Consider the following 17,814-nt stretch of genomic DNA (forward strand, 5'->3'; position numbering starts at 1 on the left):
TGCAGTATGTGAGGTCACTATACTTACATTAGCATTAATACTGCAGTATGAGAGGTCACTATATTTACATTAGCATTAATACTGCAGTATGAGAGGTCACTATATTTACATTAGAATTAATACTGCAGTATCAGGTCATTATATTTACATTAGCATTAATATAGAGGGGCTGCACACACGTCGGAGGCAGGAGAGAGGCACTGGGGTAAAGAGGGGCTGCACACATCGGGGACAGGAGAGAGGCACTGGGGTATAGAGGGTAGCACACACATCGGGGGCAGGAGAGAGGCACTGGGGTATAGAGGGTAGCACACACGGAGGCAGGAGAGAGGCACTGGGGTATAGAGGGTAGCACACACATCGGGGGCAGGAGAGAGGCACTGGGGTATAGAGGGTAGCACACACGGAGGCAGGAGAGAGGCACTGGGGTAAAGAGGGGCTGTACACATCGGGGCAGGAGAAAGGCACTGGGGTATAGAGGGGCTGCACACAAATCTGGGGCAAAAGAAAGGCACCGGGGAAAAAAAGGGGACACCACACACATATCGAGGTAAGAATAAGGTACCTGAGTACTAAGGGCAGCGCACACAGCTGAGGTAGGGGAGATATACCCAAGTACAGGGGCAGAGCACATAGGGTTATAAAGAAGAGATATTGGAAGGGGCAATGCACACATATGGGGGCAGGCAGAGGTACCAGTCTGTATACAGCAGTATAAGCAGTCCTATCTGCTATCTATCAGCTAATAAAAATAATACAACAGTGGGAAATATCCCTATAAGCCAATCAGCATCAACAAAGCAGTATGAGCCACTCTATCAGCCAAACAGCATTAAAACAGCAGCACAGACTACACCTATTAGCCAGTCAACAGTATTATAGCATTATGAGCTGCCCTATCATGACTACAGTAGTCAGATATGTCCCTATCAGCTAATCAACATGAATACTGCAGTATGTGAGGTCACTATCACCCATGTAGCATTAATACTGCAGTATGTGAGATCACTATAATCACTGTAGCATTAATACTGCAGTATGTGAGGTCGCTATCACCCATGTAGCATTAATACTGCAGTATGTGAGGTCACTATCACCCATGTAGCATTAATACTGCAGTATGTGAGGTCACTATAATCACTGTAGCATTAATACTGCAGTATGTGAGCTCGCTATCACCCATGTAGCATTAATACTGCAGTATGTGAGATCACTATAATCACATTAACATTAATATTGCAGTATGTGAGATCACTATAATCACTGTAGCATTAATACTGCAGTATGTGAGGTCGCTATCACCCATGTAGCATTAATACTGCAGTATGTGAGGTCACTATCACATTAGCATTAATAGTGCAGTATGTGAGGTCACTATCATCACATTAGCATTAATACTGCAGTATGTGAGGTCACTATCATCCCTGTAACATAAATACTGCAGTATGTGAGGTCACTATATTTACATTAGCATTAATAGTGCAGTATGTGAGGTCACTATCATCACATTAGCATTAATACTGCAGTATGTGAGGTCACTATCATCCCTGTAACATAAATACTGCAGTATGTGAGGTCACTATATTTACATTAGCATTATTACTGCAGTATGTGAGATCACTATAATCACATTAACATTAATATTGCAGTATGTGAGGTCACTATATTTACATTAGCATTAATACTGCAGTATGTGAGGTCACTATACTTACATTAGCATTAATACTGCAGTATGAGAGGTCACTATATTTACATTAGCATTAATACTGCAGTATGAGAGGTCACTATATTTACATTAGAATTAATACTGCAGTATCAGGTCATTATATTTACATTAGCATTAATATAGAGGGGCTGCACACACGTCGGAGGCAGGAGAGAGGCACTGGGGTAAAGAGGGGCTGCACACATCGGGGACAGGAGAGAGGCACTGGGGTATAGAGGGTAGCACACACATCGGGGGCAGGAGAGAGGCACTGGGGTATAGAGGGTAGCACACACGGAGGCAGGAGAGAGGCACTGGGGTAAAGAGGGGCTGTACACATCGGGGCAGGAGAAAGGCACTGGGGTATAGAGGGGCTGCACACAAATCTGGGGCAAAAGAAAGGCACCGGGGAAAAAAAGGGGACACCACACACATATCGAGGTAAGAATAAGGTACCTGAGTACTAAGGGCAGCGCACACAGCTGAGGTAGGGGAGATATACCCAAGTACAGGGGCAGAGCACATAGGGTTATAAAGAAGAGATATTGGAAGGGGCAATGCACACATATGGGGGCAGGCAGAGGTACCAGTCTGTATACAGCAGTATAAGCAGCCCTATCTGCTATCTATCAGCTAATAAAAATAATACAACAGTGGGAAATATCCCTATAAGCCAATCAGCATCAACAAAGCAGTATGAGCCACTCTATCAGCCAAACAGCATTAAAACAGCAGCGCAGACTACACCTATTAGCTAGTCAACAGTATTATAGCATTATGAGCTGCCCTATCATGACTACAGTAGTCAGATATGTCCCTATCAGCTAATCAACATGAATACTGCAGTATGTGAGGTCACTATCACCCATGTAGCATTAATACTGCAGTATGTGAGATCACTATAATCACTGTAGCATTAATACTGCAGTATGTGAGGTCGCTATCACCCATGTAGCATTAATACTGCAGTATGTGAGGTCACTATCACCCATGTAGCATTAATACTGCAGTATGTGAGGTCACTATAATCACTGTAGCATTAATACTGCAGTATGTGAGCTCGCTATCACCCATGTAGCATTAATACTGCAGTATGTGAGATCACTATAATCACATTAACATTAATATTGCAGTATGTGAGATCACTATAATCACTATAGCATTAATACTGCAGTATGTGAGGTCGCTATCACCCATGTAGCATTAATACTGCAGTATGTGAGGTCACTATCACCCATGTAGCATTAATACTGCAGTATGTGAGGTCACTATAATCACTGTAGCATTAATACTGCAGTATGTGAGGTAGCTATCACCCATGTAGCATTAATACTGCAGTATGTGAGGTCGCTATCACCCATGTAGCATTATTACTGCAGTATGTGAGGTCACTATCACCCATGTAGCATTAATACTGCAGTATGTGAGGTCGCTATCACCCATGTAGCATTAATACTGCAGTATGTGAGGTCACTATCACCCATGTAGCATTAATACTGCAGTATGTGAGGTCACTATATTTACATTAGCATTAATACTGCAGTATGTGAGGTCACTAAATTTACATTAATATTGCAGTATGTGAGGTCACTATCACCCCATGTAGCATTAATACTGCAGTATGTGAGGTCACTACATTTACATTAGTATTAATACTGCAGTATGTGAGGTCACTATCATCATATTAGCATTAATACTGCAGTATGTGAGATCACTATAATCACATTAACATTAATACTGCAGTATGTGAGGTCACTATCATCACAATCATCACATTAACATTAATTCTGCAGTATGTGAGGTCACTATAATCACATTAGCATTAATACTGCAGTATGTGAGATCACTATAATAACATTAATATTGCAGTATGTGAGGTCACTATCATCACATTAGCATTAATACTGCAGTATGTGAGGTCACTATATTAACATTAGTATTAATACTGCAGTATGTGAGGTCATTATTTACATTAGCATTGATACTGCAGCATGTGTAGTCACTATCATCACATTAACATTAATACTGCAGTATAAGAGATCACTATAATCACATTAACTTTAATACTGCACTATGTGAGGTCACTATCACCCCTGTAGCATTAATACTGCAGTATGTGAGGTCACTATATTTACATTAGCATTAATACTGCAGTATGTGAGGTCACTATATTTACATTAGCATTAATACTGCCGTATGTGAGGTCACTATCACATTAGCATTAATACTGCAGTATGTGAGGTCACTAAATTTACATTAGCATTAATACTGCAGTATGTGAGGTCACTCTTACATTAACATTAATACTGCAGTATGTGAGGTCACTATACTTACATTAGCAATAATACTGCAGTATGTGAGATCACTATAATCACATTAGCATTAATACTGCAGTATATGAGGTCAGTATATTTACATTAGCAATAATACTGCAGTATGTGAGGTCACTATCACATTAGCATTATTACTGCAGTATGTGAGGTCACTATCAGTGTTAATACTGCAGTATGTGAGATCACAATCAGTGTTAATACTGCAGTATGTGAGGTCACTATCAGTGTTAATACTGCAGTATGTGAGGTCACTATATTTACATTAGCATTAATACTGCAGTATGTGAGATCACAATCAGTGCTAATACTGCAGTATGTGAGGTCACTATCAGTGTTAATACTGCAGTATGTGAGGTCACTATCGGTGTTAATACTGCAGTATGTGAGGTCACTTTATTTACATTAGCATTAATACTGCAGTATGTGAGGTCACTATATTACATCACTATCAGTGTTAATACTGCAGTATGTGAGGTCACTATCGGTGTTAATACTGCAGTATGTGAGGTCACTTTATTTACATTAGCATTAATACTGCAGTATGTGAGGTCACAATCAGTGTTAATACTGCAGTATGTGAGATTACAATCAGTGTTAATACTGCAGTATGTGAGGTCACTATCAGTGTTAATACTGCAGTATGTGAGGTCACAATCAGTGTTAATACTGCAGTATGTGAGGTCACTATCACCCATGTAGCATTAATACTGCAGTATGTGAGGTCACTATCACCCATGTAGCATTAATACTGCAGTATGTGAGGTCACTATATTTACATTAGCATTAATACTGCAGTATGTGAGGTCACTAAATGTACATTAATATTGCAGTATGTGAGGTCACTATCACCCCTGTAGCATTAATACTGCAGTATGTGAGGTCACTAAATTTACATTAGTATTAATACTGCAGTATGTGAGATCACTATAATCACTATAGCAATAATACTGCAGTATGTGAGGTCACTATCATCACATTAGCATTAATACTGCAGTATGTGAGATCACTATAATCACATTAACATTAGTATGTGAGGTCACTATCATCCCAATCATCACATTAACATTAATTCTGCAGTATGTGAGGTCACTATAATCACATTAGCATTAATACTGCAGTATGCGAGATCACTATAATCACATTAACATTAATATTGCAGTATGTGAGGTCACTATCATCACATTAGCATTAATACTGCAGTATGTGAGGTCACTATATTTACATTAGCATTAATACTGCAGTATGTGAGGTCACTATATTTACATTAGCATTAATACTGCCGTATTTGAGGTCACTATCACATTAGCATTAATACTGCAGTATGTAAGGTCACTATATTTACATTAGCATTAATACTGCAGTATGTGAGGTCACTCTTACATTAACATTAATACTGCAGTCTGTGAGGTCACTATACTTACATTAGCAATAATACTGCAGTATGTGAGATCACTATAATCACATTAGCATTAATACTGCAGTATATGAGGTCAGTATATTTACATTAGCAATAATACTGCAGTATGTGAGGTCACTATCGGTGTTAATACTGCAGTATGTGAGGTCACTTTATTTACATTAGCATTAATACTGCAGTATGTGAGGTCACTATATTTACATTAGCATTAATACTGCAGTATGTGAGGTCACTCTTACATTAACATTAATACTGCAGTATGTGAGGTCACTATACTTACATTAGCAATAATACTGCAGTATGTGAGATCACTATAATCACATTAGCATTAATACTGCAGTATATGAGGTCAGTATATTTACATTAGCAATAATACTGCAGTATGTGAGGTCACTATCACATTAGCATTATTACTGCAGTATGTGAGGTCACTATCAGTGTTAATACTGCAGTATGTGAGATCACAATCAGTGTTAATACTGCAGTATGTGAGGTCACTATCAGTGTTAATACTGCAGTATGTGAGGTCACTATCAGTGTTAATACTGCAGTATGTGAGGTCACTATATTTACATTAGCATTAATACTGCAGTATGTGAGATCACAATCAGTGCTAATACTGCAGTATGTGAGGTCACTATCAGTGTTAATACTGCAGTATGTGAGGTCACTATCGGTGTTAATACTGCAGTATGTGAGGTCACTTTATTTACATTAGCATTAATACTGCAGTATGTGAGGTCACTATCACATTAGCATTATTACTGCAGTATGTGAGGTCACTATCAGTGTTAATACTGCAGTATGTGAGATCACAATCAGTGTTAATACTGCAGTATGTGAGGTCACTATCGGTGTTAATACTGCAGTATGTGAGGTCACTTTATTTACATTAGCATTAATACTGCAGTATGTGAGGTCACAATCCGTGTTAATACTGCAGTATGTGAGATTACAATCAGTGTTAATACTGCAGTATGTGAGGTCACTATCAGTGTTAATACTGCAGTATGTGAGGTCACAATCAGTGTTAATACTGCAGTATGTGAGGTCACTATCACCCATGTAGCATTAATACTGCAGTATGTGAGGTCACTATCACCCATGTAGCATTAATACTGCAGTATGTGAGGTCACTATATTTACATTAGCATTAATACTGCAGTATGTGAGGTCACTAAATGTACATTAATATTGCAGTATGTGAGGTCACTATCACCCCTGTAGCATTAATACTGCAGTATGTGAGGTCACTAAATTTACATTAGTATTAATACTGCAGTATGTGAGATCACTATAATCACTGTAGCAATAATACTGCAGTATGTGAGGTCACTATCATCACATTAGCATTAATACTGCAGTATGTGAGATCACTATAATCACATTAACATTAGTATGTGAGGTCACTATCATCCCAATCATCACATTAACATTAATTCTGCAGTATGTGAGGTCACTATAATCACATTAGCATTAATACTGCAGTATGCGAGATCACTATAATCACATTAACATTAATATTGCAGTATGTGAGGTCACTATCATCACATTAGCATTAATACTGCAGTATGTGAGGTCACTATATTTACATTAGCATTAATACTGCAGTATGTGAGGTCACTATATTTACATTAGCATTAATACTGCCGTATTTGAGGTCACTATCACATTAGCATTAATACTGCAGTATGTAAGGTCACTATATTTACATTAGCATTAATACTGCAGTATGTGAGGTCACTCTTACATTAACATTAATACTGCAGTCTGTGAGGTCACTATACTTACATTAGCAATAATACTGCAGTATGTGAGATCACTATAATCACATTAGCATTAATACTGCAGTATATGAGGTCAGTATATTTACATTAGCAATAATACTGCAGTATGTGAGGTCACTATCGGTGTTAATACTGCAGTATGTGAGGTCACTTTATTTACATTAGCATTAATACTGCAGTATGTGAGGTCACTATATTTACATTAGCATTAATACTGCAGTATGTGAGGTCACAATCAGTGTTAATACTGCAGTATGTGAGATTACAATCAGTGTTAATACTGCAGTATGTGAGGTCACAATCAGTGCTAATACTGCAGTATGTGAGGTCACTATCAGTGTTAATACTGCAGTATGTGAGGTCACTATCAGTGTTAATACTGCAGTATGTGAGGTCACAATCAGTATTAATACTGCAGTATGTGAGATCACAATCAGTGTTAATACTGCAGTATGTGAGATCACAATCAGTGTTAATACTGCAGTATGTGAGGTCACAATCCGTGTTAATACTGCAGTATGTGAGGTCACAATCAGTGTTAATACTGCAGTATGTGAGATTACAATCAGTGTTAATACTGCAGTATGTGAGGTCACAATCAGTGCTAATACTGCAGTATGTGAGGTCACTATCAGTGTTAATACTGCAGTATGTGAGGTCACTATCAGTGTTAATACTGCAGTATGTGAGGTCACAATCAGTATTAATACTGCAGTATGTGAGATCACAATCAGTGTTAATACTGCAGTATGTGAGATCACAATCAGTGTTAATACTGCAGTATGTGAGGTCACAATCCGTGTTAATACTGCAGTATGTGAGGTCACAATCCGTGTTAATACTGCAGAATGTGAGGTCACAATCAGTGTTAATACTGCAGTATGTGAGGTCACAATCAGTGTTAATACTGCAGTATGTGAGGTTACAATCAGTGTTAATACTGCAGTATCTGAGGTTACAATCAGTATTAATACTGCAGTATGTGAGGTCACAATCAGTGTTAATACTGCAGTATGTGAGGTTACAATCAGTATTAATACTGCAGTATGTGAGGTCACAATCAGTGTTAATACTGCAGTATGTGAGGTTACAATCAGTATTAATACTGCAGTATGTGAGGTCACAATCAGTGTTAATACTGCAGTATGTGAGGTTACAATCAGTATTAATACTGCAGTATGTGAGGTCACTATATTTACATTAGCATTAATACTGCAGTATGTGAGGTCACAATCAGTATTAATACTGCAGTATGTGAGGTCACAATCAGTATTAATACTGCAGTATGTGAGGTCACAATCAGTATTAATACTGCAGTATGTGAGATCACAATCAGTGTTAATACTGCAGTATGTGAAATCACAATCAGTCTTAATACTGCAGTATGTGAGGTCACAATCCGTGTTAATACTGCAGTATGTGAGGTCACAATCAGTATTAATACTGCAGTATGTGAGATAACAATCAGTGTTAATACTGCTGTATGTGAGGTCACAATCAGTATTAATCTCCAGTATGTGAGATCACAATCAGTATTAATACTGCAGTATGTGAGGTCACAATCAGTATTAATACTGCAGTATGTGAGGTCACAATCAGTATTAATACTGCAGTATGTGAGGTCACAATCAGTATTAATACTGCAGTATGTGAGGTCACAATCAGTGTTAATACTGCAGTATGTGAGGTCACAATCAGTATTAATACTGCAGTATGTGAGGTCACAATCAGTATTAATACTGCAGTATGTGAGGTCACAATCAGTGTTAATACTGCAGTATGTGAGGTCACAATCAGTATTAATACTGCAGTATGTGAGGTCACAATCAGTATTATTACTGCAGTATGTGAGGTCACAATCAGTATTAATACTGCAGTATGTGAGGTCACAATCAGTGTTAATACTGCAGTATGTGAGGTCACAATCAGTGTTAATACTGCAGTATGAGTTGCAAATTAATCAGTGTGCACATGGCGTTAAATTACTCTCCTGCCTGCCTCATATACACCAGATATAATATAGCCGCCCAACCCCATACGCTAATGCAACAAAACTCCCACAGAATACATCCAACACTCGGAGTTCCATCGCTCCTGTCTGAATCTGTCAGCTATCTATTTTTCACGTCTAGAGGCGGACTATGGCTGCTCTTTATTACGTCATACACGTGCGACTCGTGGTTCGCTCACATTGCCCTCATCAAACAAGGCGATAGTGCCACAGTGCCCACTTGTGATGGCGTCACACATAACGCAAGCATTGGTTAGCAAATAGCGAGCGTTTTTAGCAGTTTATTTACATAATAAGGGGTGTGGTTACAGCGAGGAGGCGGTGCTCGGAGCAGCAATGAAGTGAGTGAGCTACAAATGTATATTTATGTCTGTATAGAGCAGCTAAATCTTCTTTGTGTGTATTGTATTTGATACATTGTAACTACATACATTTATATTTTGTATCTAGATCCTGTTATAAAAGGATTTAGTTAAAAACTAAAACTTTATATGGGCATTTGGAACTGATAAATTCTAACTAAATCCAGTTCATAAAAATAAATCCTGTTAATATGCTCTGCTATTAAAACATATAGCTAGATCCTGGTTATAGGCACTGGTATTAATACGTATAGCTAGATCCTAGTTATAGGCACTGCTATTAATACTTATAGCTAGATCCTGGTTATAGGCACTGCTATTAATACTTATAGCTAGATCCTGGTTATAGGCACTGCTATTAATACTTATAGCTAGATCCTGGTTATAGGCACTGCTATTAATACTTATAGCTAGATCCTAGTTATAGGCACTGCTATTAATACTTATAGCTAGATCCTGGTTATAGGCACTGCTATTAATACTTATAGCTAGATCCTGGTTATAGGCACTGCTATTAATACATATAGCTAGATCCTGTTATAGGCACTGCTATTAATACTTATAGCTAGATCCTAGTTATAGGCACTGCTATTAATACATATAGCTAGATCCTGGTTATAGGCACTGCTATTAATACATATAGCTAGATCCTGGTTATAGGCACTGATATTAATACTTATAGCTAGATCCTGGTTATAGGCACTGCTATTAATACATATAGCTAGATCCTGGTTATAGGCACTGCTATTAATGCTTATAGCTAGATCCTGGTTATAGGCACTGCTATTAATACTTATAGCTAGATCCTGGTTATAGGCACTGCTATTAATACATATAGCTAGATCCTAGTTATAGGCACTGCTATTAATACTTATAGCTAGATCCTGGTTATAGGCACTGCTATTAATACTTATAGCTAGATCCTGGTTATAGGCACTGCTATTAATACATATAGCTAGATCCTGGTTATAGGCACTGCTATTAATACTTATAGCTAGATCCTGGTTATAGGCACTGCTATTAATACATATAGCTAGATCCTGGTTATAGGCACTGCTATTAAAACATATAGCTAGATCCTGGTTATAGGCACTGCTATTAATACTTATAGCTAGATCCTGGTTATAGGCACTGCTATTAATACTTATAGCTAGATCCTGGTTATAGGCACTGCTATTAATACTTATAGCTAGATCCTGGTTATAGGCACTGCTATTAATACATATAGCTAGATCCTGGTTATAGGCACTGCTATTAATACTTATAGCTAGATCCTAGTTATAGGCACTGCTATTAATACTTATAGCTAGATCCTGGTTATAGGCACTGCTATTAATACTTATAGCTAGATCCTGGTTATAGGCACTGCTATTAATACATATAGCTAGATCCTGTTATAGGCACTGCTATTAATACTTATAGCTAGATCCTAGTTATAGGCACTGCTATTAATACATATAGCTAGATCCTGGTTATAGGCACTGCTATTAATACATATAGCTAGAACCTGGTTATAGGCACTGATATTAATACTTATAGCTAGATCCTGGTTATAGGCACTGCTATTAATACATATAGCTAGATCCTGGTTATAGGCACTGCTATTAATGCTTATAGCTAGATCCTGGTTATAGGCACTGCTATTAATACTTATAGCTAGATCCTGGTTATAGGCACTGCTATTAATACATATAGCTAGATCCTAGTTATAGGCACTGCTATTAATACTTATAGCTAGATCCTGGTTATAGGCACTGCTATTAATACTTATAGCTAGATCCTGGTTATAGGCACTGCTATTAATACATATAGCTAGATCCTGGTTATAGGCACTGCTATTAATACTTATAGCTAGATCCTGGTTATAGGCACTGCTATTAATACATATAGCTAGATCCTGGTTATAGGCACTGCTATTAAAACATATAGCTAGATCCTGGTTATAGGCACTGCTATTAATACTTATAGCTAGATCCTGGTTATAGGCACTGCTATTAATACTTATAGCTAGATCCTGGTTATAGGCACTGCTATTAATACTTATAGCTAGATCCTGGTTGTAGGCACTGCTATTAATACTTATAGCTAGATCCTGGTTATAGGCACTGCTATTAATACTTATAGCTAGATCCTGGTTATAGGCACTGCTATTAATACTTATAGCTAGATCCTGGTTATATGCACTGCTATTCATACATATAGCTAGATCCTGGTTATAGGCACTGCTATTAATACTTATAGCTAGATCCTGGTTATAGGCACTGGTATAAATACATATAGCTAGATCCTGGTTATATGCACTGCTATTAATACTTATAGCTAGAGCCTGGGGTTAGGCACTGCTATTAATACTTATAGCTAGATCCTGGTTATAGGCACTGCTATTAATACATATAGCTAGATCCTGGTTATAGGCACTGGTATAAATACATATAGCTAGATCCTGGTTATAGGCACTGCTATTAATGCTTATAGCTAGATCCTGGTTATAGGCACTGGTATTAATACATATAACTAGATCCTGGTTATAGGCACTGCTATTAATACTTATAGCTAGATCCTGGTTATAGGCACTGCTATTAATACATATAGCTAGATCCTAGTTATAGGCACTGCTATTAATACTTATAGCTAGATCCTGGTTATAGGCACTGCTATTAATACTTATAGCTAGATCCTGGTTATAGGCACTGCTATTAATACATATAGCTAGATCCTGTTATAGGCACTGCTATTAATACTTATAGCTAGATCCTGGTTATAGGCACTGCTATTAATACTTATAGCTAGATCCTGGTTATAGGCACTGCTATTAATACATATAGCTAGATCCTGGTTATAGGCACTGCTATTAAAACATATAGCTAGATCCTGGTTATAGGCACTGCTATTAATACTTATAGCTAGATCCTGGTTATAGGCACTGCTATTAATACTTATAGCTAGATCCTGGTTATAGGCACTGGTATAAATACATAAAGCTAGATCCTGGTTATAGGCACTGGTATTAATACATTTTATCTATATTCTGTTTATATTCACTGGTATTATTACATATAGCTAAATCCTGGTTATAGGCACTGATATTAATACATATAGCTAGATCCTGGTTATAGGCACTGCTATTAATACATATAGCTAGATCCTGGTTATATGCACTGGTATTAATACATATAGCTAGATCCTGGTTATAGGCACTGGTATTAATACATTTTATCTATATTCTGTTTATATTCACTGGTATTATTACATATAGCTAAATCCTGGTTATAGGCACTGATATTAATACGTATAGCTAGATCCTGGTTATAGGCACTGGTATTAATACATATAGCTAGATCCTGGTTATATGCACTGGTATTAATACATATAGCTAGATCCTGGTTATAGGCACTGGTATTATTACATATAACTAGATCCTGGTTATAAATGCTGGTATTAATATATTTTATCTAGATCCTGTATATATGCACTGGTATTAATACATATAGCTAGATCCTGGTTATAGGCACTGGAATGAATACATATAGCTAGAATCTGTTTATATGCACTGTTATCAATACATTGTATCTATATTCTGTTTATATTCACTGGTATTATTACATATAGCTAGATCCTGGTTATAGGCACTAAAATGTTTGCCATGGTTTTTGTGGCCCTTGAAAAAAGCAGAACAAAAATAGTGTGGCATGGGGACTATCAATGGGTGAGCAAACAAATAGTGTAAAACGTATGGAACATTGTTCCTTTGTGTGTAATTTTGTTAATAAAGTAGCTGTTTCTGCTAATTGAAACCACAACAGAATGAAATGGGTTGAGCTTGCAGGAAGAGTAGACCTTATTATCTTATCTCTATATTTACACAACATCCTCCTTGTCTTATCTCTCAATGTATACACAGCGAGACCCAGACTTATGACCTGATGATATACAGTTCTCCAGTCAGACGAGATGATGTAAAATTATCTTCCAGCACTGCGAGATCCCTCACAATATTTTTAAACGCAGCTTTTGCTATAATTTTCAAAGGGGGATTCCTTGTATTTGTGTATGTGAAGGAGAGACAATTCCAGTGCATTAACACATTTGTGCTTTGTATTTTATATTACCTTAGACTTCAGATTTTGTCTTTTGATTACATTAAGCTTTGCACTTTCTATTTTGTACTTTAATGCATATAGATTCTGTATGCATCAGTGTATTTTGGACTGTGATTTTGCAAATTCTGATTATGCTTTCACAGATTCCCTAAGATAGAGATAAATTATAGTGTAGACTTCACAAGGGCTGAACTCACTGAGTTCTATAAGGGCAGAAACTGGAAGGCTCAGAGAGATGAGATTCCTTTCATGGAAAGTTGAGACTTTCTGGGATACAGAATTTCACAGGGGAAAGTGAAGTTAAAGGGACATGAAACCCAAAAATTTTCTTTCATGATTTAGGTAGAACATACCAATTTAAACAACTTTCCAGTTTACTTCTATTATCAAATTTGCTTCATTCTCTTGGTATGCTTTGTTGAAGGAGCAGCAATGCACAACTGGTTTCTAACTGAACACATGGGTGAGTCAATGACAATCAGTATATATATATATATATATATATGCAGCCACCAATCAGCAGCTAGATCCTAGGTTCTCTCCTGCGCCTGAGCTTTCCTAGATAAACCTTTCATCAAAGGATAACAAGAGATGGAAGCACATTCAATAATATAAGTAAATTGTGAAGTTGTTTAAAATTGTATTCTCTATCTGAATCCTGAAAGAAATTTATTGGGTTTCATGTTCCTTTAACAGTAGAACACTTGGGACTGATATAAAGGCTCAGTTTGCAGCAAATTAAACTAAAATGTTTTCACAATTTAAAGAGTCAAGAAACCCAAAATTTTCTTTCGTGATTCAGATAGAGAATACAATTTTAAACAACTTTCTAATTTACTTCTATTATCTAATTTGCTTCATTCTCTTGGTATCGTTTGTTGAAGGAGCAGCAATGCACTACTGGTTTCTAACTTAACACATGGGTGAGCCAACAACAATCGGTATATATATGCAGCAACCAATCAGCAGCTAGAACCTAGGTTCTTTGCTGCTCCTGAGCTCACATAGATAAACCTTTCAGCAAAGGATAACAAGAGAAGGAAGCAAATTAAATAATAGAAGTAAATTATTAAGTTGTTTAAAATAGTTTTCTCTGTCTGAATCATGAAATAATTTTTGGGGGGTTTCATGTCCCTTTAACTTGCTTTTGCATCTAGCAAGATAATTCATTGAGACCAGCTTGTGTAAAATGCTTACAGCATTTTAGGAGAATTTTTTGAGAGCTTCAGACATACTCTAGCAACTCCTCTTTTCAGCACAGGGAACCCTCCTGTCCCTCCCACTTTCTGCAGCTTTCAGTTTTATATACAATAGAGCAATTTCATTTGTAAAATATACACAGGAATATATAAAGCATGATCCTAATTTGTTAAAGAAACACTGAAACTTTCAAAACATAATCATCATTTGTAAAAAAAAATCACTGCTGGATTGAAATCTAAATATATTAAAATAGAAAGTGCAAAAGTTGAATTTTAAAATACTGAAAGGGCCCAATCTGAAGTGTAAAGTAATATAAAATACAAAGCACAAACTGTAAGTGTAACAAAACTCTCATATCTCTCTTGTCTCTCCTTCACATAAAGAAATTAAAGAGATCTCACAGTGCTGGGGGGGGGACATTTTAGATTCTCACCTGAGCAGAGAGTTTTATGGGACTACTAGGATCCGTCATTTTTCTTTGAGCATTCTGTGAGTTCAGCCCCTGCGAAGTCTGCACTACAATTTCTCTCCAAACATAAGAATTTTTTATCATCAGGCCGTGAATGTAAAATTAACATTTTAGTATCTCTCTGTCCCCCACCCTCTGTGATCCTGATTTCTTCTAAACCTTCTTGATTACATATCTTTTCTATAACCAGTACTTAAGTATTGAATTTTGTTGTATAGGAGGGAGGCAAAAGCAACTATTTCAAATGACAAAATAAACATAAATAATCTATTTGTAAATAACATATTAACTAACTTCATCTTGTAAAATGGATAATTGGGAACATATAAAAGGAGAGCAAATAAAATGTTATATTGCTTATAAATAACTCTCTGAGCATCTCTGTGTGTGGTTGTGGTTATTATAACTAAGGTCTGGAATTTCACAGGCTCAATATAGATGGCTTGCTGGTGTACTTTCCCTATGAGTATATATATCCGGAGCAGTTTTCCTATATGCTGGAACTGAAGAGGACATTGGATGCCAAGGTGCGTACAACGCGTTTTGTGTCATCTTGCGCTCTATAAGTCTTGGTGTCTCCATCCTCTATATTTCCTAAAACTATCTACAACCCTGTCACACACATCATTACATATATACCAATACATACTCCAGACCTAAGGTACTTAAAGGGACAGTACAAAATAAAACGTCATGATTTACTACCAAGCGATTGAAGCAAATTTGATAATAGAAGTATATTGTGGTTTATCATTGTTTGTTCTATTTGATCCATGACATTGCTGCTTCTTCAATAAAGGATACCAGGAGAATGAAGCAAATGACATAATAGAAGCAAATTGGAAAGTTGCTTGAAATCGCATTCTCTGTCTGAATCATGAGACATTTTGTGTTTCATGTCCCTTTAACTCTGCATCACAGCTCTTATTTCCCACCTTGAATAGTAGAGTCTACTTTGTCATTTCTAGATAATCCAATGTTTTTTACGCACCCTCTTGTCTTCTTGTGCTTTGCTCCCCTTGTCCTTTCTACAGCTGCTTGTCTTCTTTAGAGCGAATATAACGTGCTTCTGTTGTGCACGTGCACTAACCTGGTATGGACGTCTGATGGGATTTATTCTTCACTAGCAATGTAACCTCCCTTATCTCTCTTCTGTGGGGATATTCTACTAACTTATTACTCTTTACCATAACAGGGTCATGGAGTTTTGGAAATGCCGTCTGGGACTGGCAAGACTGTGTCTTTATTGTCCCTTATTGTGGCCTACCAGAGGGTAAGTCTAGAACAGCGTCCCTGTCGCTCTCGTTCCCTTACTCCTCACTTTCTGACTCTCTCACGTTGTGTGTTTTTTAGACATACCCACTCGAACTTACCAAGTTAATATATTGTTCCAGAACTGTGCCAGAAATTGAGAAGGTAATTAGCGCATCCTGAATCTGTAAAGGCTGAGAAATGTATTGTGTAGTTTTTGATGTGATTAATAACATTTCAGGTGGTGGAAGAGTTAAGGAAGCTGATAGAATACACTCAGTCTCAGACGGGGGAAACGCTTAACTTTTTGGCGTTAGCTTTGAGCTCTAGACGGAACCTATGTATAAACCCAGAGGTGAGCAGTATCGGTACGTCTCTGTCATCCTCCCATTCAGTGTTCGGCGCCGTTTAACTACATCTTCCTTTCTCACTATCAGGTAAGTGCTCTACGGTTTGGGAAGGAGATAGACGGCCGCTGTCACAGTCTCACTGCCTCATTTGTGCGAACAAAGCGTCAGGCAGACCCAACGGTTCAATGCTGTCGCTACTATGAGGTAATGGTGCCAACCAAGACATTTTCTTTTGTGACTGGGACTAGGTAAAAGAGGGGAACACTGAATGGTTGATGAATGTGCCTCCTCAGTACCAAAAATGTTGTTTGGTTTGTTTATTGTGGGTGAGTGGTAAAAAATGTCTGTGAATAAGCTCTGGTCAGTTTGTTGGTGGACGTTCACTTAAGATTTAGATGGCAGATGATTGTTAGTTGCTGAAGGCCATGAATATGTTAGGTCAGTGGTCATGTTGGTTAATAAAGGCCATGTATATGTATGCTAGAAGGTCAGTGGTCATGTTAGTTAATAAAGGCCATGTATATGTATGCTAGAAGGTCAGTGGTCATGTTAGTTGCTGAAGGCCATGTATATGTATGCTAGAAGGTCAGTGGTCATGTTAGTTAATAAAGGCCATGTATATGTATGCTAGAAGGTCAGTGGTCATGTTAGTTAATAAAGGCCATGTATATGTATGCTAGAAGGTCAGTGGTCATGTTAGTTAATAAAGGCCATGTATATGTATGCTAGAAGGTCAGTGGTCATGTTAGTTAATAAAGGCCATGTATATGTATGCTAGAAGGTCAGTGGTCATGTTAGTTGCTGAAGGCCATGTATATGTATGCTA

The 17,814-nt window shown here is 37.3% G+C and overlaps 1 protein-coding gene across 1 annotated transcript; it reads left to right on the forward strand.

The window, feature by feature from the left end:
* Positions 1-9,578: 9,578 nt before the first annotated feature.
* Positions 9,579-17,240, forward strand: ERCC2 (ERCC excision repair 2, TFIIH core complex helicase subunit). Its single transcript, XM_053689748.1, has 6 exons — positions 9,579-9,594; positions 15,815-15,914; positions 16,583-16,660; positions 16,741-16,803; positions 16,880-16,993; positions 17,076-17,240. The coding sequence occupies exons 1-6, from the start codon at positions 9,590-9,592 to the stop codon at positions 17,238-17,240; spliced, it is 525 nt and encodes a 174-aa protein (XP_053545723.1). The 5' UTR covers positions 9,579-9,589.
* Positions 17,241-17,814: the final 574 nt, after the last annotated feature.

This window comes from Bombina bombina, chromosome 7, assembly GCF_027579735.1.
Source record: "Bombina bombina isolate aBomBom1 chromosome 7, aBomBom1.pri, whole genome shotgun sequence".
Taxonomy (NCBI): Eukaryota; Metazoa; Chordata; class Amphibia; order Anura; family Bombinatoridae; genus Bombina; species Bombina bombina.

Coding starts and splice junctions, on each gene's coding strand:
- ERCC2 (XM_053689748.1), top strand. Junction 16,661..16,740: donor TTATTGTGGCCTACCAGAGG/GTAAGTCTAGAA, acceptor TGTGTTTTTTAG/ACATACCCACTCGAACTTAC. Junction 16,994..17,075: donor ACCTATGTATAAACCCAGAG/GTGAGCAGTATC, acceptor TCTCACTATCAG/GTAAGTGCTCTACGGTTTGG.